Source organism: Betta splendens, chromosome 9 (assembly GCF_900634795.4).
Source record: "Betta splendens chromosome 9, fBetSpl5.4, whole genome shotgun sequence".
Taxonomy (NCBI): domain Eukaryota; kingdom Metazoa; phylum Chordata; class Actinopteri; order Anabantiformes; family Osphronemidae; genus Betta; species Betta splendens.
The window spans coordinates 9010293-9033607 of NC_040889.2; the positions used below are offsets into that span (position 1 = coordinate 9010293).

Consider the following 23315-nt stretch of genomic DNA (forward strand, 5'->3'; position numbering starts at 1 on the left):
TTTAAATTTTATAGAAATTATTTTAATAGTGGGTAAACATTATATTGTGTTTCTTGCTTTCTCATTAACAAGTGTTAAAATGTATGTTTTATTTACTGTATTTTCAGAATTTGATGCTTTACATTATTTGTCTAGTTTTATGTGTTTGAAATCCAAGTACGTTTAGTAGTTTACAACTGCTGTTGGAATAACAATCACGCATATTATATTTTGACACACTCCATGGTTTTGATAAGCTTCTGTATTTATTCGGGTTCAGTAATGAAGAAAGTCACTTTCTTGTTTTTTTTTTACTAAACTGACTCAAGTCCTGATAAATTCTGTGACTGTTTTTCTTTTTTCGGTCTCGCTCACCTCAAAGCCTTATTTCTGTGCTGCCTCCTTCCTCACCGCTCAAGGTGCAACAATCCCTACCTCGCCTGGTTATCTCACACCAAACACATGTACTCCTGAGGCCCACACCCAGCTGCCCTGGGCCTACAGTGCCATGGAGATGTTCCTCTCTCACAATGCAACTGTGCTGCGATTTTGATGCTGTTGGTATGCGTATATATATCTATATAATAGATATATCAAATATATGCGTGTATGCTTATTCTGTGTGAAGTGAAAGTCAGAGCATTTAAATGTGTCAAGGAAACAGTGTGAGCAACGGCAGCCTGAGGTAGTGGAGGTTCACACCATGCAGCGCTGCCGCTGACAGACTGTGTCTTACAAGACATAATCTTTGCCTTTGGAATGAGTGAGTTAGAGAGAGAGAGAGCAGTTGAAATGTCAGCTCTACCACACATGCCCTTTGGTTTGAAGGAGAAAGGCTTTGGCTGTGGGCACCTGATAAAAGTTTGAAGTTAGTGCTGTGAATTTGCTAATGACTAAATCTTTGTCTCGTTGTGAGCACACACATTGTCGGGCGCGCGCCTCTGCGCATGCGCTGCGTTGTATTGATGCACATATGGGCCCGATGGAGCACAGAGGGGAACATACACCCCACACTGCTTGCATTAAAAGCCCTTATTATGTCTCTTTCATTTGGATTTGCATTAATTCTCACAAACCACTCATGGCTTAACCCAGGTTTCTGATAAATAATTCATAATAATTAATGATAGCTAGGTGTACATAGTAGTATGTACTGTATAATGGTAACTTGATCCCTCTCACACCCACCAGAAGACAGTGAGTGATCCAGTGTGTAGGGGAGGGACGGTGTCATTAGTAGAATGCAGTTTTGGCCAGTACAGTATGTGGAGTTACAGTAAGTGGCAGGTCTGAACTCTGGGGTGATTTCCAGGATTAGATTACGCAGAAGCTCCACATTTGAGCCTCCATTTGTGTTTGTGCGTGGGTGTGAATAAAGTGTGTGTGTAATATGAAGGCCCATCTGTAATCAGCCAAGTGTGATATTGCTCCTCATCTCTCAATTAGAACACTTACAAACACTGCATTAGGTTTTGCATTAGAAGTGATGACAGCGGAGGTGAAAAGAATGATGTGTTCTTTTAATAACTCAATTTCCTCCACCCTGCTGAATGCGTGGTTACTTATTTTGTGTGGTTCTTTGAGTGGCTGTGAGTATCACAACTAAGCCCATACACATGTCATTAGTTGCTTTTCATGGCTCCCTTTAAGCTAAAATCGATCATTACACCATAACTACCATCAATGATGTCCTCAACTGCAGTTTGATACTTTGAGTTGGAAACATGTGGAAAGGATTAGCTTGTTATGCAAATACACATGAAGGTTACTGCAGTCCATCACAAGGATGATTACCTGTAGTTGATTAGAGGTGACAGCTCTTGATTGGTGATTTCCAGGTCATGTAAGAATTGCCGAAGTGTGTGTGTGTGTGTGTGTGTGTGTGTGTGTGTGTGTGTGTGTGTGTGTGTGTGTGTGTGTGTGTGTGTGTGTGTGTGTGTGTGTGTGTGTGTGTGTGTGTGTGTGTGTGTGTGTGAGAGAGAGAGAGAGAGAGAGAGAGAGAGAGAGGTACAAGATAAATGCATGCAAATGAATAATAGGGCTTCAAATATTTACTCTATATACAGTGCTAAACCAAATCCTGAACCAAGTACATGCAGCTAATTTAAATATATATATTAATTTCAATTTAGATCTTATAATCTTAGAATGCTTAGAATCTTGTGGTTCAGTGGGGGGCAGTGGCCACTTTTGTCTGCACTTTCTGCATTCTCTTTTCATGGTGTTATACACACTTGAGAAGGCCAAAACACACAACCTCATTGTCAGAACTAAAACAAACTCCCTCACATGCGATCATACAAAGAGGTGTGTGATGTGGTTGAGCAGGCACAAGCGTGAGCGCCACACAGTGTGTCAGGGGAGTCTTTGCAGTGTGGCTCTGCTCTGACATTGATGAATGATCTGTCAAGGCGATGTCCCACTCATGCCCAGCTCCCCTTTACTCAGGAGAGCGACAGGGTGTGTGTGTGTGTGTGTTTGTGGGATGCCGGGTGCGTCGCAGAGGTTATCTCTGCATGTGCCTTTTGTTGGCATGTGGCCGAGTGCAGCTGTGAGCGCGCTCTGCTGAGTGTGTGTTATTTTGTCAGCCTTCAGTCGCACATGTGAGCGACGCGGCAGAGGCATTACACGCGCCGCTGGTTCGGGGTCGGGAGTGCGAGCGGAACGCCAGACGGCGTGGGGTTAAACACTCTGACCCCGGCACAACCTTGGGGGGGGGGCATTTCACTATTTTAATGGGAAAGTCTATGATCCATTTTCGATTTCAACCTGAGGCCCCAACGTCTCACTTTGACATGTGAGAAAGCACATTACAGGAACCGACATTCACACACGAGCTGTCACAGTCCACACAAGCCCGGACGCTCTCGCTTTTACCTTTGCTGGTGTCTCAGGACTCCAGCAGCATATTTATCCATTACTATAATAATGTGATTAATTGCATTGTGCTTTTTACTCACTGCACCAAAGATCATTACTTCTTTTAGCACCAGCTTGTGGCGGTATCTGCAGTGATGACATGCATTAACAGCTTTTTCGCTGAGGTGCCAGGCAAAGTGCTCGCTCTGCCTGCATGCTGTGATTAAGCCACTATAGCCGTGGCCTTCGTTTCGCTCCCAATAACAGTAGTTTAACCCAGCAAAGTCTCATTTTGCTTGATAACTATGTTTTAGCTAGTAATGATGAAAAAGAGTGGCGATATGGGTGCTTTTACATGATGCTGCAGCTCGGTGCGTCTGACCTTCAAGCTTGCAACAGAAAGTAAGATGGGCACAGATAAAGAGGACTCCGCTGTGCACGCTGTCCCATGTAACAGTCGAGTAAGACAGACGAGATGTAGCACAACATACTTTCCCTCTCTCTCTCTCTCTCCCTCTCTCTCATCCTCCCTTGATTGCTTTTTAATGATTTCTGCTGCCTAAGACAAATGGTTGTGTTAAATGAGCAGAATTAGACAAGGGAGCCGAGTGCAAGAGCATTTGTTAGAGCAGGAGTAATGGATCGGCCATTCGTTGTTTACTCTTCTCCATTCATTGCTATGACCTGCTATTGAGCTCTAGATCCTCAAAGCAACAGCACAAAGCACAGGGGCTCTGTGAATTTGTTTCTGACAGGAGCATATGTTTTTATAATATTTAGATTAATAAATGCTCATTTTCTTCTACTTCTTCTTTTAAGGGACTTCCTTGACTTCTCAGTAACTGTAACTGAATTTCTCATGTTATAAATTACGCATATTATGAACATTTTAGCTACAAGGAGGGACATAATTCATATAGAGAATCAATGCAGCTGTTTAAAACCATTTATAGACACATTACTACACTAGACTTGCCATTTTTTATTTATATCCTATTGGTACTTGCAGTCTTTGGAAAGCCTTTGGAAAAGCATTGTTGCTATGAATGAATTAAATCAGTTTAATTTGTTGCATGGTTTAATAAAATCAGTATCAGCCTAATTCACTCCACTTACTCTGAGGATGTGTGTTATGAGTGTTCCTGAAGTTCTCTTGAGCTGCCTTCACATTGGTGACCCTACAACCGGACCTCCCTGGAGGAGGAGGACGAGGAGGAGGAGGGAGATAAATGGATCTCTCGTCAGGGATCATAAAGGAGCATATCACTGCTACTACATTATCACTGTAGTCATGGTAACAGGAAGTGGAGGAGACGTCGTTGTCACTTTTTTTAATTGTGTTATGTAGATCACTTCACTGCGCCTCCGTCCTGCATCCTAGCTGCTGCCTGAGCTACTAACAGCTCGCCCTCCTGCAGGGTGTGTGTGTTATTCCTACCCTGGCAAGCTGTCAGGGAGTCGGACATGGATAGTAAAGGGTGTTCCCCTGGCAGACACACGGCCTTGGTTAGCACTCCATGGGCATGGGCACTGCCATGGATCATTACTTCCCTCAGTGGAGTGGCTACTGTTTGCGTGTGTCTGTGTCTGTGTGTGTGTGTGTGTGTGTGTGTGTGTGTGTCTGTGTCTGTGTCTGTGTGTGTGTGTGTGTGTGTGTGTGTGTGTGTGTGTGTGTGTGTGTGTGTGTGTGTGTGTGTGTGTGTGTGTGTGCGCGTGTGCATGCTTCCGACAGAATAAGTGAGGGGGAAACTGAATCCAAGCGCATTATTGCTCAACACTTGCAGTCACTGCTGCCCCCTACAGTTTTAGCAGCTAGCTATTGACTAATGATAACCAATAAAGCTGATGCATAAATGATGCAGATTAGTATGTTTATTTCATCAGGGTGTCTGTGTTTTTATTCTATGAGGGCTGCCACCTAAAAGCAAGTTAGACTATATCCTACAAATGTATCTTACTTCTTTTTTTCTTTGAGTATAATATTCATTTTTACTATATCTGTACATGTGCAGAGTGTGACCTGAATGTCCCTCTTTGTGTCGTATGGGATTAAGCGGCAGCAGGTGCTGCTTTTGTGGTCCAGTGTGTTTGAGAGTAGCTGCAGCAGGGCTACTGCCAGGCTAATAGCAAGTTATCACTATTATTGGAGATGTAGGATAGATTGGTTAAGTGCTAGGAGCAGACAAACTGGAACGTACTGAGTTGTAATCTCATTTCACAGCTTTTAAAATTGCTCAAAGGTGTGTGTTTTGAAAAGTTTGCTCTCTGCATGTGTGTGTGTGTGAGCGCGGCTGGGGATATGAAGCTGCTTTGCTGTTCCTGGGCCAGCTATTAGTCACGCAGGAGTGGCTAATCTGTAATGGCTGCTGTCACAGCCCTGCCATGGCTCCTGGTGATGGGCGCCCTGTGACAAATGCGCACGCACTCACACAACCCACACGTTCAAAGCGCACACAAAATATGTGCACCCGCACTAATTCACTCACACACAAAGACTCATCCATTCCACCAATGCGCCGTTACGACTTCCGACAAGCTCTCCAGCACTAGTCATCCGTCCAGCCCACAGGTGACAGATAGAAAAGTGAAGTCAGAGCCATCCTATTACACTGGCACCACAGCAGACCGGATCTGACTCCACACTTGCATAAAATCACGTCCCCTTTCATCTTTCTGTGTCTGTACCTCTGTTTTTTTCGTCCTATAGGTAATAACTTCTCGAGAACGTTATGTTTAGCCATGCAGCAAAACGCTGATTGCTGCACTCCTGTTTCTGCCCTATAGAGCACGGTGGATGTGGAAAAGTCCATCCAGGATCTAATGAGCCTGATGCAGGACTTGAGTGCCTACTCCAACCAGTTCCTCGAAATGGTCTGTGACAAGCTCAAAGAGTACAAGGAAATCTGCAACACTGCATACAGGTAAACGGAGTGTCATTTTTCAGTGAGATTTAAGATCTAGGGCTCCTGTACAGCCAGCAAGAAAAACACCCTAATCACAAATTTTAGATGGGATGTGAGTCATTTTCTCAAAAGTTTTTTCTCAATACTAGAAAGAACCTGCTGCTCTCATCTCATGCAGAGGATGAGCAGGGTTTTAGTGTCTCTTTGGCTTCTGGATGATAAACTGTTGTGGGAATAGCTCAAGCTCATGCTGCAGTCTGTATAAGTGCATAGCTTTTGGACAATTCCCTCAGCAAGTTCTTGGCAAACACAATTAGTCGTCTCACAAAAGCAGACGTTATATCCACCAATAAATACATTCATGGGTAAATGCTGGTGTGCCTTTTTATGAGGCATTTTTTATTTATACTTGACTTTTTATACGAATATGGAGTATAGTTAAATGTTGTTTTTATGATCAGCAATCACACAATAAACGCCCTCCATCTGTGCTCACTTGGGACCATGTAACACCTGGCCAGGTAACGGGAGGGTTGGCAGATATGGGGGGGGGGGCAGGCCAGGAGGCGCAGGAAAGGACTGACTGACTGCTGAGAGTCCATCTGGACCCTGTCACAGGTCAGCTTCAGCCTCACAGGAGTCGCAGTGTGATGAAGACAAGCAGAGGCTGCCAACATACAGTATGTGTGTGTTGGGAACCAGGTAATGCTGTAATCTGGGACCAAACATTTCCCACACAAAGCAAATACATGCTGGCAGTCCAACACAAGGTTTCCTTCCATCAAATCAGAGCGTGTGTAATACTGTGTTTCACAGTGTGCCAGTACAAATCTGCTAAGTACATTATTATGTAAACTGTATTGATTAGATTGCATTACATTATACAAGTACACACAGTACACACAAGGGTTTAGTACTAGAGTGACTGGCTGCATTTCCTCACTTCTACTATTTATTATGTGTGTGTCCTCAGGGGCGTCGTCCAGTGTGAGGAGAAGCTGACCATCAGTGCTTCCTGGTCCAAAGACGAGGACATCAGCCGGCTGCTCCAGTCGCTCCCCAACTGGGCAAACATGGCCCAGCCCAGACACAATCGACAGAAGAGAGAGGACGAAGAGGACTTCACCCGGTACGCGCACCTACCCCGAACACCAACCCTGGCTGACATCATCGTGCGGACCTAATATGTCAGAGCCGCGTCAATACCATTACAAAACCGACCTTTTTTATCACGGAGCTTGTTATATGATTAAGTTTTGCTTTGCTTTACTTTACTTTGGTATCTTCCCACAAATAGGGCGAAAAGTACGCACAACACACACAAACAAGAAGGAGACATATACAATCACACCCGAGCACTCAGCCAGATAATCCTTCCCTCCCGTCTCTGCTCCTTTATTCACATATTATTGGACCCACTCATGTTGACTAAGATGCAGCCATAAAAGAAGTCATGATTGCTCTTTTAAACACCCTCTATCTAAAGGAAGCGAGGAAACGAGGGACGAGCAAAATAGGAAAATATAAGAAGAGCGGGGGGGTGGGGGGCTAGTCTTATCGAAATTGCCTTTGAATGTGCGCACTCTTCAGGGAACACTGAAGCTCATTGGAGCGGAATAGTAAAGTAAATAAATAAATTGGTTATGTGGCCAAAGAAAGTCAATCTGTTGTCTGTGTGCCCTTTCTCTCCCCCCTCCACTCTCCCTTTCTCAGGCACGCATGCAGATACACACAGACGTAGCAAGGGGGAGAGCATACGGCCGTTTGATTTGAGAGCAGTAGCTGTTTTCATCACTATGAGAAGGGGATTAGCTTCTGCTCGACTGGCAACCCAGCGCTTTAATAAAGCCTCATTAATAAGCTACACATGCCTGTGTGTGAGCGAGCGCTCGGGTTTGTGTGCCTGGTGTCTTATCCATCTGTTGTTCTCGGGATCTTGATCTTGTGGGCATCCTGGTGACTCTGGAGGCCGGTCCACATGCCGTGTGTTTGCAGCACTGCTGTGTTGAGGCGCCCTTCTCCAACTTTCCTCCAGTCTCCGTAGTCAATTATCCTTGCCGAAACCGCAAGTGATTTTTAATGTGATGCGAAAGAGGTTTTGATCTCTATCTTTGTTTAGCCACTCTAAGTCTGTAGTTTTTGTTTTGAGATGCTTGTCATCACCTGTAGTTTTCTCTTTTACTGACTCCTGAGCTCCTAGCCTCTCCTCCTCCTCTCAAAGTTACGTTCTCTTGACACTTTGCATCCCTAGCTCTCTGTGTCTACCTAGTCATTATCTTTGGTTCCTTTGTGTCTGTGTAACTCATTCAGACATGATGTGGTTGAGCGATGTGTTATGTCCACCCGTCTAACCATAAAAACCCCTATATCCCTACCTCTCCATTATTCAGGGCGGCTTTTGCCAAGGAGTCAGAGGTGCTGACCGGGAACCTGGGTGACAAGCTAATCCCCCAGAATGAGATCCTCCGCGATGTTAGTGACCTAAAAGCCCTGGCCAACCTTCACGAGAGTATGGAGTGGCTCGCTGGGCGGCTCAAGACGTTCTTCGCCGCCCTGCCTCAAGCCTCCGGTAAGTCAGGAAAGCTGCGTTGAGGATTTGAAGTAAATGACACTTTTTTGCACATAAATTGGGTCTTTAGGGTTGACCTGCCTGTCATTGTGTCCTATTCCCAGTGTTACTGAACCAATCGCTCATTATGGAATGAAGTGAAACAGACATGGTCGTATTTTCCAGATTATTTGTGATTTTCATGTTTTATTTTCAGAAGGTGACAAAATGCTGAAAAATGTGGCTTCAGTATTTTTCACACAAAAAGTGAAATCTAGTGGATACAAAATGCAAAACCTTTGACCCTTATTACATGTGATCACAGTCTGGAGCGACGCCTTCTACCTGTGCCTCATTAAGCTCTTGTTTGAGTATATTATCACACACTCATTAGCTTCTCTACTGGAGTTGTCAAAGAGCACTTTACACACATGCTCATTATGCTTGGCTCTGCCTCTGGAAGTATGTGTGCATAAATGCCGACCATAATCAGGACTCTTAAAAGCATTTTGGTCCCTGCTCAGTCATCACTTCACTGTCATTAATCACACATCAAAATGAGTCCAGCATAGACTTTATGAGAGTCTTGTTAGTCGCTTATCATTACACTAATGCTTTTATCCACATCATCATGTTGTGAATTGGTTTAATCTTATAAAGATTCTGGCATATTTCAGTATTTTCCTTCAAGTTCATAAATTTTTATTAACGTCATTTGATAGCAATCAGGGAGTTATTACTCCCGTTAGAGGCTTAAAAAGTAGCATTTGATTTGGACTGCAGCTTGTAGAAACATGACGCTTGTTTAGTATTTACTAAACTGCAGTGTAAAAGCCTGTGATTTCCCTATTTTACTTTTTTTACATAGGTTATGTTTTTTTTAATGTGGTGTTTGTTTCATTTCAGACATTCAGGTCTTGATAACATACCCTTTGACATTAGGCTCCATCATAGTACAGTTGTCCTTAAGGTCAACATTTCATAATGTTTAATGACAAACATGCATAATCACCGTCTTTGTCCGATACTTAGTAATGATGCCTTTTTCATTTGCACCACAGTAAGTGCTGAGGACTAAGGGATCCAGATTCACAGCATTGTTCTCAGACAGAACTCCAGGACGCAGAGAGAGACGGCTTCAGCCTTTATCTCTAACCTTTAGCTGTGTAGCACCAGACCTGTGATTGCCTATTGAATTTGTTTTATTCCACTGTTCTGTTTCAGAAGAAATTTTTGAGATATTCATATTTGCCCTCCACTTAATCATCATCTCGTTTTAAAGTCTTTCCTTCCCTCTCGCTCTGACACTAGCTTTCTGCGTCTATTCATAGATAAGAATTCAATAAAAGTACGGAATGAGACGTGACATAATTATCATTAATTCTAGCGCATGGCGCTAATGGGAAGGATAGGGCAGTCACTTATCATGCTGAGACAGCCTCCGTATTGTTCATTATTTAGTGTTTGCCAAGAAGATGGTGAAATACGTGTGCATTGGTTTGTGTGTGTGTGTGTACATAAGTTTGCATGAGATTGGACAAGGGTACAGCACGGGAAAAAGGACCCCACCTTATCTACTGAACCCCCTCCTCACGTCTATGCCTCTCCAAATTGGATTTTATATTACAGAAGCAGTCAGGTATGAACAACTCATTTTCCTCTCCTTCTTTTTGCCTTTTCTCTCTTTCATTTCTTGCTTAATTTCTACTCTGCCTTTCTTTATTTCTTTCTTCCATTCATTTTTTCTTCCCTTTCCTTCTTGCCTATTGTGACAGTGTAAGAATTATTATTTCTGGTTTTCCCTGCACTTTTGTTGCCTGGTACATTTGCCCATGCCTCACTGGTCTTTGCAGTGGGCATTTGTTTTGATCACCGGTCTTCTCCATGCGTACAGTAGTTACATCTACTTCTTATGCTCAGAAACCATAACATATACAATGGATTATTCTGCTTCCCTGTGGTAGTAAATCTCAATTCCGTTTGTGTCAGATTAAGAATTTCTCTTGTGTGTGTGTGTGTGTGTGTGTGTGTGTGTGTGTGTGTGTGTGTGTGTGTGTGTGTGTGTGTGTGTGTGTGTGTGTGTGTGTGTGTGTGTGTGTGTGTGTGTGTGTGTGTGCGCGTTGGCAACCAGACCCCTGATGCTGATTGGCCGTGACGAGAAAGGGTCTTATCACCCATTTGGTCGCAGCTCTGGACCCTTAATCCACTCTGACAATATTCACATAACAGCACACAAACACAGATGCCTGAGGTGCAAAGACAGCACAGCAGCCACTTCTTGTGAACTGCTGTGTGTCTGTATATACATTTGAGGCTTCTTCTTTCAGGATCTGAAGGCTGTAGGTCAGGCACAGTGTGAATGTTTGTCCCAGCAGGTGCTGTAGGCCTTTTCCTACCTGCCAGCTCTTTATTTACTGCTATGTGTACAGTAAATGTGTGTCTTTTATGAAGCTGAAGACCTGAGGATAATGAGGTGCATAGATACAGGTCTCTAATCTGTGCTTCGGGGTTTGTAGATAATATTCATGTGGTCTTCTGATGGGAGTGAGCCCCTTCTCGTCAGCGGTTGCTCAGCTGCATGTGTGATGGCCTGGAAAGGAATAACCTTGACTATTGTAAGTGTAGGTCCTCACCCTTTAGCAGTGATTTTTTTTCCTGACTTTATTTAACAGGGCAAGCTGACTCAGAACGCATTCCTATTCACTGCTGAGACCTGAGGGAGTACAGTAGCTGCAGCTGGAAATCATGGGGTTGTTTTGTCAGTAGTCGAAATATTGTCTTTTGTTCTGCCATTCTTCACCTTTATTCTGAATATCTTGCAGATTTTTCTCCTCCATCATTACAGGACACTATTAAGCAATTTGGGGTTTTCAGATATAAACTCATCTTATTTCATTCTCATTTTTTTCTGTCTCTGTCCTCCTCGCTTTCCCTGATATCTCTCTGGACAGAAGTTGAGATCCCATTGTGCAGATGTTCATCTTCTACCAGAGGCGGCAAAATAATTAATAACTCTTCTCTCCTACTCAGTCAGTCATTTATGAATCATTCATCACTTCATCCCTGCAGGATACTGTCCTTTACTTTCTCCATTTTCTCTTGCTTACCTCTTCCCTGTCAGCACTGCGCTGTTTAAACAAAGCAGATGGCGATTTCTAGCAAGTGTTCAGCATCTGCATTTATCAATGCCACAGAAAATGTCAAGTCATAGTGTTTACGTGTTTCCTGGTGCATTGTTTATGCCCTTGATTGCAGACAGGACACTGAGTGTACTTCTATACTGTCTGTACCTTATATGTATGCATGTGCATGCGTATGTGAGTGTGAGTGTGCGAGTTCCATCACTGTTCTTCTTTTTTAATGTCTGCCATCCTAATCTTCCGCAGATGGCAAGCAACAGACGTTTCTCTTAGATGGGATTCGAAAATAATTGGATAAGCACAGCACACACACACACACACACACACACGCACGCACACACGCACACACACACACACACACACACACACACACAGCCTACACATGGGTGCATAAACAGATACATGATACACACATACATATCCCCACATTTAGTCATGCACACACAAGCAACTTATAAATAAGAGATGGGAGTAATTCGGTTTAAGGGAAAAAGAAAGCGCAGGGAAACAAAAAGTGAAAAAAGGCAGCATGAAAGTTGTCAGTCAGGACCAATGAGTCGTCTCCTTTTGCCCGTCTGTCCCTGACTCTAATGGTGCCCCCCATGCTGTGACGCCTCCCTTGCATCATCAAAGCGACACGGGCTGGGGACACGGCAGGAATCCGCATGTGTGTGTGTGCGTGTGTGTGTTTTGGGGCCTGTGTGTATTTCACAGGCACCCCCTGGAGAGACCTCCAGCAGTGTGTGCCACAGCGAACCCTTTTTTTTCTCCCTTTCTGCTGCCAAAGTGAGTGAGTGTAATGCACATGAGAGGAAACAGAAGCCTTCGAGTCACTTCCACACACATCTGTGTGCTCGTACGCTCACACGTTGAAGGAAAACTCCCCCACAGGCAGAGCAAGTGAAATACTTCTGCTTTTTCTCACAAATGAATGAAAAGAGCAGAAACGAGGGAAGAAAGTAGTTTATTGGTGACACATATATGTTCATGTACCCTTTCAGCTGCATAGAATATGAACTTATTAAAACAAAAATGGCAGCTTTGTTTCTTCACTGCACACTCCTCTGCTGCCAATAGACACTAATAAAGTCATAGATCACCTAATGCTGTTTTCAGGTTTCACGCTGTATAGGTAATGTCCTTGTAATTGTGGTTCTTAGAGTGGAAGTATTGTATTTCAGCGCTGGGCTCGGTATCTGGTAATGATCTGATAAGGTGACCAGGGAGAATAAACAACTTCAGCTAAATCCAATCGAATCAAGTCAATTAATGTCATTATGGTCGAATCCCCTGAGAAATCATTGTGGAATCTTGCTTAGGCCCATCCTGATGATGTGCCTGTGGCTCATTTAGCAGGATTAATTCAAAAACAACAGTATGTGTGCAACGTTTGGACGCAGACGCGTTTAGCAAGTTTCCTTACAGCTGCAAAGGCATTGAGCTCTGTGCACTTAGCAGTCAACACACACACACACACACACACACACACACACACACACACACACACACACACACACACACACACACACACACACACACACTCACACTCAGCTTTAATAAGAAATACAATCTTGAGCATTCATCTCTGTTTCAGACACGCAAGCCATAGCAGCAGCTGTCGAGATACTGCATCATATCCGGCCGTGTTTGCGTTGGTGATTGGACGAGCATGGCACTAACCTCGCCGCTGTTTGCACAAGCTAATGGCCTCTCACCTGAGCAGGGGCTGATCAGAAGTACAGGCACATCTCACAGAGCATGCACCCAAATGCTCTCAAGCATATTAATATATTGCATTGTTACAGGATATGGGAATCAGTAAATGCTCAGTACCTGTACCTATGCCCTACTTCCTGGGTTGAAGGAGGTTGTTCTGCCGTGTTAGTCGGAGAGAGGGGGAAGACAGATAACCAAGTTATTTTCACCTTAGGTTGGACTTGCTGCCACTCTGTCCTCACCTGTTCGTGTGCATACATACATGCATGCATGTGTAACCTTCGGAAGGGCAGGAAGAGTAACTGGGGAGCTGGCTCTCACTGCGGCACATCGATCGTGGACCCCTGCATTCTCCTGCTCACTCTGTCACTCTCTGAACACACACACACACACACACACACACACACACACACACACACACACACACACACACACACACACACACACACACACACACACACACACACACACACACTCTCTCTCTCTCGCCTCATTGACCAAATAGACTTACATATGACTGACGGGGCCAATTTCTCTCCCTTTCCTCCCCTTGCTAATTTATGGCCATTGATCTACACTGGGCTGAATTTATATACACTCATCATGCTCTTTTGCTCCCTGGTCCTCTCTCTCTCTTTTCACACACATACGCAGGTCCTTTGTGTGGTTTACAATGCAGTGCACTGACACATGCTCCTGCTGTCTCAGCACAAGTGGCAAGAAAGTACAAGAACACGCTGAAGGACTCGGGAAGTGTGTGTGAAGCTTGACTAATGGCTGGGTTTTGTGCGTACTGCGAGAGCTTGTGAACTTTGAAATACATGAGTGCAGTACAGCGTGTGTCCTCACACGGGTCAGTGTAGAATTGGGAACGATGACCCATAGGTCAGTGTCACCTGCTTAAGGACAACCACACACTTCTATTTTGTGTATGAATATGTGCTCCTCTTTCTCCCTGTCCAGGCGCCTCTCCGTCCGCAGACAGCCAGGTTGTTGGGGAACGCAGCAGGGAGCAGATTCTCCAGACGCTGAGCGACCTGTCCAGGGCTTTCCAGGACATTGCTGATCGGTGCCTGCTGGTATTGCACCTGGAGGTCAGGTATGTAGCACAGACTCCCTGAGTGGGCACAGAAAATGTGCAATTTACAAATCCTCGGGTGAAAATAGGAGATGATCCTCATGGGTTGTCACACTATGACTTTAAATCACCTCACTTCAATGCAGGCTTAGAGGACGTGTCATTACATCGAATAGAGTGAAATGATCAGCAACATCACACTTGTACTCTTGTCTGAAGTTTAACAATTTATGCTGTGTTGCTTTGCTGGGTTTTGTATGTAAATGTCCAAGTTAATTTACCAAACCATCCATTGCCTGCACAGCTGCTAATATCCTCCATCATCCTTCTCCGCTTGTTTCCATCCCTCCATCTACCACCATTTCCCAATAGGCTATTGTGTAGCTTATGCAATATTGTTTATGATTTCAGTAGAAAACCCTCCCTGAGGCTGATGTCTAGCTCTATGCTACACTCCATTGACTCTCCCCATCTAGCGAATTTCCCCTGATAGTGGTACCAGCTAAATGAAGCCATGAGGAAGAAAGCAGAAGGGGAGGGAAGAAGAGACGGGAGAGAGATGAGTGCAGATGTTAAAGTGGTAATGGTGGTGGTGGGAGTTAAGGATGGGATGTATACAAGCTAAGTGAGAGGAATGATTAAAAGTGGAGAGAAGGAAGGGAAAGGGAGGCACTGGAAATGTGGTGGAGTTGTTGGCTTCGCCTCAGGGGGAAGAAACATTCACCCATGTCGTTTCACACCTTTCTGCTCAGGGCGCTGTGATTATAGAATTCTATTGTATTGACTGCCCATGTCTAGACAGAAATGAGGCATCTACCAATCTAAAGAACCCCCTACTAACATATAAGTGTTTAAACTCACAGAGAGAAGAAACACTGTTCTGAATCATGGCTCAAATCTCTGTTTCTACACAGAACAGTCCTAAAAGTATTATCTTAAAATTAAAGCAGACAACAAAGTTGTTGAGCACTAAAATATTAACCATGTTAACCACCATCGTATCACTGTACTTTGTACTGCACTATGTACAAGACTAAAAACTAAAAACATACAAAGGTGTTAAACAAGAGACAAGGTTGCTTTGCATCTAAATGTTACTGTTATATTTGCATAGACCCTGAAATTAAAAGTCTAGGTAACAGTCAATGAGAAATGTATTAATAAATCTTAGAACTGAGAGTTTGGCCTCTATACTTGGCCTCATAATCACGTGGGCCAAAATTCTTAGATCTCGTGTTAGTGCTGTTTGAACCACATATTCAGTATAAAGAAACAGACGATGAGTTTCTCTGGAAATACATTTTAAAACTTTAATTAAGTGCCTTTAATTAGCAATTCACCGTTGGAAGGTGAAAGCATGAAAGGTCTGATGGTGTCAAGGATTCCCAAGCTGAGGAATTTCTACCCAATGAAGTTAAGATTCTTTAAAATACCTTTTCATACTAGGAGGACATAGTATATTTTGCACAATGTTTGTCATTATAATAATTTTTGATTAAATTATAAGGTTTGCATACAGTATTTGAGTTGGGCTATGAGAACACTCATTGCCCACTTAAGCGTTCTCTCTGTAAAAATGTCATACTCCAAGGACAGATCTTTATATTGTGCCTTTTTCTTGCTCTTTCTTTCCGATTAAATCCAGGGTGCACTGTTTCTTTTACCTGATCCCTCTGACCAAGCAAGGGAATTATGCCATAGTGGCGAACGTGGAGAGCATGGACTACGACCAGCTGGTGGTCAGACTGAACAAGGACATCTCTGCCATAGAGGAGGCCATGGGAGCCGCTCTGCAGCAGCACAAGTTTCAGTACATCTTTGAAGGTGAGCAGTGAGGAGTATAAAGCATATTTCTCAGCTGCCTGATTTACCTTTTCAATGTGATTTTCATTTTCCTCACGTAGCTGAGCCAATGTTGTTATTGGTTCCCAATTTCCCCTCTTCCTCCTATTAACTTTCAGCTAATTCAGCCGCTCTCTCCTTCTCTGTCGTGGTCTGACAATCATTACTCTCCCTCCCACCAGGCCTGGGTCATCTGATCTCTTGTATCCTAATCAACGGAGCCCAGTACTTTAAGAGGATCAGCGAATCAGGTATCAAGAAGATGTGCAGGAACATCTTTGTCCTCCAGCAGAACCTCACCAACATCACTATGTCCAGGGAGGCGGACCTTGACTTTGCCAGGTCAGAGCTGTTATCCACTTGCATCTCACATATTCACACTTATTCATTCGTTTACTCCATGCTCCAAAATATATAGCTTAGATATTTTGAGTGCCTCTCTACACTGTGATTCCAGTTTCTGGCAGTACTATATAAATCCATGCTGTGCTCCCTTGAGTTTTACTGTTGTCATGGTAATAAAGCCACTGGTATCATAGGACTCTTCCTGGAAACCATAGACAATAATAATCCTTGAAATAATAATATTAACATTCATATGGTGGAGTCTTTTCTGACATAGATTTCATTTTGAGACATTCTGAGATGCACAGAGTTTTCAAGTTCAGACCTCAACTTTGTGAATGCACAAGTCAGAAAGATGGTCAAATAGATTGTCATCCTCACTGCTGGCAATTGTTGCTGTTTATCTCTCCATCATACATTTATATTTGTGTCTACCCGCCGTTGCCCAGTGCTGTCCAGCCCCGACAGGCATGAGGGAAATGAGCGCGCCGACGTCTTTGTGAATAGGAAGGAAAGAGAGACACGGAGAGCAGGAGGACGTGAAGAGAAGAGTGATTTGCGCGACTCATATGGTTTTTCTCCTCTTTTCAAAGCTTGTGTCCTTGACAGATGATAGTATGTGAGAGGAAGGGTGATGTGATAGGTGGAAAACGAAGGGAGTGCTGGGGGGAAGGAAAATTGAAAAAAGCAAGTGAATAGAAGTTATTGAAAAAGAGGTCTTTCACAGGAAGAAGGCATAGAACGAAAAAGAAAAAATGTTGAGAGCATATGGCGACGAAAAATACTATTTTAGCATCCTGAAACAACGGAATGACTATTTCCTGGTAAAATGTATATGAGGTCAGTGCTTTCCCTGTCAGTGTTTCAGTTTGTAATTTTTGGTGTTGTAAGTGATCTCACGTGTTGAGCTGTAGGGTCAATTAGCTTCTTTCCTGGCGTGTGTCATGTGCTGTGGATGAGTGGATGGGTCGACACTCTGTGCTGGCAGGAGCTGGACATCGCCATTGTTTGTATTATAATGGTAATGAAAGCCAAGTTTCTCCAGGGTAAAAAAACAACAACAACAAAGGACTGACCTGAACTGTACTGAATGTGGAGGACCATTGATTAGTATGTTATTTCTACCCTCTGTCAACTTTGATTATGGAGAAACGCCAGTGATGGCTTTTCTGTCTTTTCTCTCCTTCTCCCACTTTCTCTGATTACGAGGCGTGGGCGGTGTGGAGGTGTTGATTGGGAATTGCAGAGCACATTGTTTATACATTCATGGCTTTTTGGATTGGCCGGCCTCCGGCTCCGAGAGACACAATCTCTTGCAAGCACACAAACCCACACACACAAAGTCATATTCTCACGTAATATGTATTCCTACCTCTCAGCCATGCGCATACACTCAGCCGAGCCAATCAGTGTTTTGTTACCACCACACTAATGTTTAGGATATGAATATTCATAAAGTATTCTTTATAGCTTACAGTGCAATTGCCAGTGGAGCTGGCCAGTTGGTCTTTATGGCAAAGTATAATAATGGTAAAATTATGCATTTTTGCCTAATAGACAAAGAATAATATTATTAGGAAACTGTGGCTTTTTAAGGTTTGAATATATTACATCCATTTGCACCTGAGGTTGTCGATTGATTATTGTTATTTAAAAAGGTCAAAAGTGTTAAAAATCCTGCAAGTGAATATTTTCTTCTCTGAAATGCATTTGTTTATGTGTTTGGATTATATCCCTTCAGGTGATAATTGTCTGGAAGGTTAAAGCTAATTGTAAACATATTATAGGTAAGACGGGCCAGCGAGGACAGGCAGTGAAGGAGCAGTGAAAGGAGCAGGCAGCAAAAGTGGAATGTTCATCAGTGTTTTATTACCAGCTCTGTAGAAACAAGAGCGAAATGGGGAAAGGAAGTGATAGCAGCAGGAAGCCTTCTTCAGAGCCTGCAGATGTTTGTCTGTGTGTGCGTCTGTGTGTGTTTGTCTGTGTCTGTGTGGGAAAGAGAGAGAGCTGGACAAGGGCACAGTAATAACCATTGATCTGAGTTAAAACTAAGAAGAGGCCCAGCAACCAGTACTGCAGAAGTCATGAAGACTCTCTCTCTCTCTCGCTCGCTCTCCCACTCTCACTCAGTGGGGAAATAGTGCCCCCTCGTGGCTGAACCCACGTAAAATGCTCTAAAAACCTACAGCATGTCAGCTGTTAGTGCTGCTCAAGGTGTTAAGACTCAGATGTGTGTGAGTTTGTGTGTTTGCATTGCAGGGTGCTATGGCAGTCTGTCTCTCAGTTAGACGTTTGCTTGTGGCTGAAGGTCACACACACACACACACACACACACACACACACACACACACACACACACACACACACACACACACACACACTGACACACAGTTGTTGGACACACACAGACCATCTGCTCAGGAACAGTTCAGCGGCTTGGTCCTGTTCTGCAGACCTGTGTCACTGTGGTGGTTTGTGTGTGTGTGTGTGTGTGTGTGTGTGTGTGTGTGTGTGTGTGTGTGTGTGTGTGTGTGTGCATTGATGGTGCCTTCACCTTCGTTGTGACCCTGATCTCCTCTCATTGTCCTGTGGGTCTGCCTGCCTGCCTGCCTGCCTGCCTGTCTGCCTGTTTGCCTGTCTGTCTGTCTGTCTGTCTGTCTGTCTGTCTGTCTGTCTGTTGCTTTGTCTTTTTTTAATGGTTTCTTGGAGATAAAAATGAAACAAGTTGCTTGTGAGGCTTTTATCCCAGAAGGACCAGAAGTCACGATATTTGTGAAAGAAGCTTTTATAAACTTTGTGTTGCCTGGCAACAGTCCACTCCTGCTCGTGGATAAATGTGACTTATTTTGCCCTGCAACAATTTTAGAGACCTTAAATGGAGACTAGGCGTAATTATCTGTCACTGAGATTTGAAGTCTTCGTGCTGCACAATATAGAAAGTGACCTCAGAGGTTTAGCTCTAAAAGGGCGCTGCACAGGCTTTGTTTTTCTGCCTTTCAGGATGCATTACATTACGTGTATTCTGATCAAAGCTCATGTACACATCCTAGTCTTTACCAATTTATTACTGCAGGATTAGATTACTTGAGATTAAAGTGTTCACATTTGAATACACAGGTTGACCCAGCCATAACTTGTCATGCTCCCGTTTTCCAGACATGACACAAACACACGCGTACAGTGGAGCTGCGAGCTGCTCGGTGACCCGTGTCGGCCGGTTGCCGGGCTGTCATAACAGCCCTAACAAACTTGCAAAGCCCTTAGCCGGTGGCTAGGCTAAACGCCGGTTTGACAGGCTCGCTGTAGTGATGCCCCCGGGTTCAGCCCATGGCACCCACCTGTCTGCTGCTGGAAATTACTACAGCGGGCGGATGTGCGTGTGTGAATTGTACAAGAGCCATGGGTGCTGTGTTGTGGCCCGCAGTGCGCCGCCCCGGCCTTTGCGTGTCCCCTGGGATCCTGTGTGTGCTTGTCGGTAAATAAACAGTCTTTGGTTGGGCCTGTGTGTGTGTGTGTGTGTGTGTGTGTGTGTGTGTGTGTGTGTGTGTGTGTGTGTGTGTGTGTGTGTGTGTGTGTGTGTGTGTGTGTGTGTGTGTGTGTGGAGGTGACAGGTCGGTGCGTCTGCAGAGAATGTGGTAATAAGTACAGTTGACGGCCGTGTCAGGAGGTAGTGGGTGTCAACAGATAAAACTGTTTGTATTTAGGCCTGGCTTCGATACACTGTCACTTCCCTCGGCTTCTGTCTCCCTTCCTGTCACCTTGCATCTCTCCCTTTATCTCTCTCTTCCTCCTCTCCCGGTTCCCTTTTCTTCATTTTTCTCTCTGTGCCTATTTTCTTCCACTACCACCTGCACTGCATCTGCTGAATTGTTACTCTGCCTCTTATCTGCCTCTCTCAGCCCCTCCCTCCCCCACCTCCCGTTTCTCTGTGTGTACGAGGCAATACGACGCGCGCGGCCTTCACCGCGTGTGAACGTTTTCATGTATGTGCCATCAGTGCGATGACGCCGGGCTCTGGTGATGGAGCAGGGTACTGGTTCAGACCGGTGTGATGGAACTGGTCTTTGCTGATGAAGCGTCAGTTTCAGAGTCTCTGCAGACGTTTCCTCATTACCAGAAGAGAGACAAAAGCACTGAGACAAGAAGGAAGAGAGGGACGAATTCAGCAGAACTACATTCGTATGAAGTTGGTTCATTTAGAAAACAAAATCTATTTTTAAAATTGAGGTGCATGCACATTACCATTTTTGGCTTGTTTACATCAAGATCAATCTGCTATCACCCTTGGCCTAAATGAGTTTCTCATGTCTGGATGCTTTGTGGATCCACAGCAGTCAGTATTGACTGTCGGAGCTGCAGTGGAAAGAAATAAACAAAGCTGAGAGAAGTGTAAGCGGCATCAAACCCACCTGGGCCGTACAGTGAAAGCTGCTCAGTTACAGTTACAGTGCACCTGGTGTCCACGATTATTCAGGGGGAGTGCTTTCAGATCAATCAAAAAGTTTAGTGTGGACACAGGGCAAAAACGTCCACAGTGAGCCAACTTAGTGTTGATACCGCTGGGACCGCAGCCAGAAATAAGACAAGAGAAGGTGCCTTGGCTTGTTGTTGATGTCAGTAACCGTGGTATTTGTTACTGCAGCAACAAGCCTCGGTTCCAGCTGATGGAGAGAAACATCCAGCGACTCTCCCAGCCCGTCTTCTCCCCTCTCCTCCTTCCTCGCCTCATCTCTCTCCACCTAACTAATGTGTTGTTCCAAACACGCTGACAGAGGCAGCCTGTAATGGCCTTAATGTTGTACACACTGGAAATGAGGGGAAATGAATTGTGCTGATTCTTGTCTTTCTCTCGCTGTTCTTCTCTCTCTCTCTCTCGCTCTCTCTCTTTGTCTTTTTACGCCTGCTCCCCTGCTCTCCTCCTTCTCTCTCTCTCTCCCTTTCTCGCCCAACTCTTGTGCCATTGACATGCGTATCTGTCTCCCCTATGTTGCATCCACGCATCATAAATTTACTTAATATTCGCTGTATACGAGGAAAGGGAGGGGGTGCCTAATTAAAATTTAATAGAAAGCGCACCGTGGAGGCACGCTGAGTCGCACACACACACACACACACACACACACACACACACACACACACACACACACACACACACACACACACACACACACACACAAGCATTTCTAAGTCGGTGCTCTTTTTGACGATGCAGGTGGAAGTCGGTGAGATGTGTGCGTGTAGGAGTGTGCACAGATTGGAGGGGGGGGCACTGACAGACGCTCAGGGCCATGAAAGGAGAAACACTTGAGGACGGGGCACTCAAACAACAATTCCCTTTATTACGGCTAAAAAAATGAAAGCTGCTTTCATTAGGTAGCTCTGTGGCGGATAAAACACAAGCCTTGGTGTGTGCGCGTGTGCGTGCGTGTGTGTGTCTGCGTGCGTGTGTGTGTGTGTAGGCTTGCGTGTCACTGGGGGTCCTTTCTTGATGGTGGGGCGCAGAGAGATTTTAATCTTATTAACAGCCCTTACCCTGTTTGGCAAATGGCTTTCCAACTGCTTGGGTAATGAACTGTTGGAAAGTGTTTTCAGCGCACACTAACATACATCACTCAGACACACGGTGATACACAGACATACCTCGCGGCCCCCACTGGAGGCCAGATTGCTGTCCTGACGGCTCGGACAGCTGACAGCGTGTGACGCCGTCTTGGCTTCTGCTCTGATGTTAGATGCTAAAGTAACTGCGCTGTGGATTTAGGAGCCCTTCATCATTTATACATTAAGCATGAGTCGATCTGCTTTTAACAAATCCTGTGTGGGATTGTTTTCCTAAATGCATCGCTGCCAAGTGAATTATAGTTGCTATTATACTGTAGTTAAGCCACGTTTTATAGCACTGATGAGGTATTTTTTATTTTCTCCTACCGGCTGCCACATCAACAGATGGGTTCCGAAGCTTTCCAGCCACTTTTACTATTTTATCAGACAAATTGTTTTTAGACTCTCCATGTTGTGTATTGGTATGTGTCACAGTCGTAATTTCACTTTTCGCCAGGCACGCTTGTTACTAATTTCCCACTGTGCGCATAACTTAACCAGTCCACCAGAAGGGGTATCTTAATTGAAACAGGGAGCCGAGCCGGAGTACTTGTCAGTCATTCAATCTGCCTACACAAATTCAACTACAAGGACTTTGCGATAGTTTGTACTGGTACCAGTTTTTTAGGTTCTGAATGTCAACCCGTCATTATTTCTACCACACTGCCTGTGTAGCTCACACTGAGTGACAGGCAAGTCGTCCCGTCTGTCACACGACTTGAATACGGAGACACCGACGTGCACGACTTTGAACTCGTGTAGCACAGAAAAGAACAGCAGGATATAAATAAACAAGCTAATTTATACACACAAATGCTCTGTATGTCTGAAATATTTGATGATCATTAGAGTGAAGCAGTCTTTGGGAGTCAGGTGCTTTCCCGCATCATGTCTAGAGGGAAGTGTTCTGCTGAAAACCTTCCTCAATGGAATAAATAACTGGGCCTTTTTGTGGTTCTATGTGTTTTTCCCACTGGATTATGTAACGAGGTGATTCGCCTCCAGCGTGCAGTTAATCGCTGGGTCTGGGGAATTAAATGGTTGTGCTCTGGAGCTGGTGTTTTGCTTAAACACACAGTCTAAACATTCAAAGCAGAGACACGTTTAAAGGCAGTAAGACTCCGGCATTTATCAGCTGAAAAGACAAGGCGCCCAATGCTTCCGCTAGCAGCTAAAGCCCAGGGTGGGACTCCTCCCCTCTCCCACCCGTTTTGCCTTTCTTCTGTCTTGCCCCTAGTTAAGGGGAGAACCAATGTGACCCTCATCAATATTGACAAGTGTTTTTTATGAAATGAGCTCAGGGA

The 23315-nt window shown here is 44.5% G+C and overlaps 1 protein-coding gene across 2 annotated transcripts in view; it reads left to right on the forward strand.

Moving 5' to 3' along the window:
* The window catches only part of exoc4 (exocyst complex component 4), an 83735-nt gene that overhangs the window by 56682 nt on the left and 3738 nt on the right, over positions 1–23315 (forward strand). The window contains exons 14-19 of one of the 2 annotated variants that reach the window (XM_029161747.3): positions 5623–5759; positions 6715–6870; positions 8132–8310; positions 14109–14244; positions 15869–16047; positions 16248–16407. In XM_029161747.3, the coding sequence (XP_029017580.1) occupies positions 5623–5759; positions 6715–6870; positions 8132–8310; positions 14109–14244; positions 15869–16047; positions 16248–16407 (947 nt within the window). Of the gene's footprint in view, positions 1–5622; positions 5760–6714; positions 6871–7454; positions 7807–8131; positions 8311–14108; positions 14245–15868; positions 16048–16247; positions 16408–23315 lie in introns of those variants that run through there. The other variant, XM_041072193.2, reaches the window with a different exon arrangement.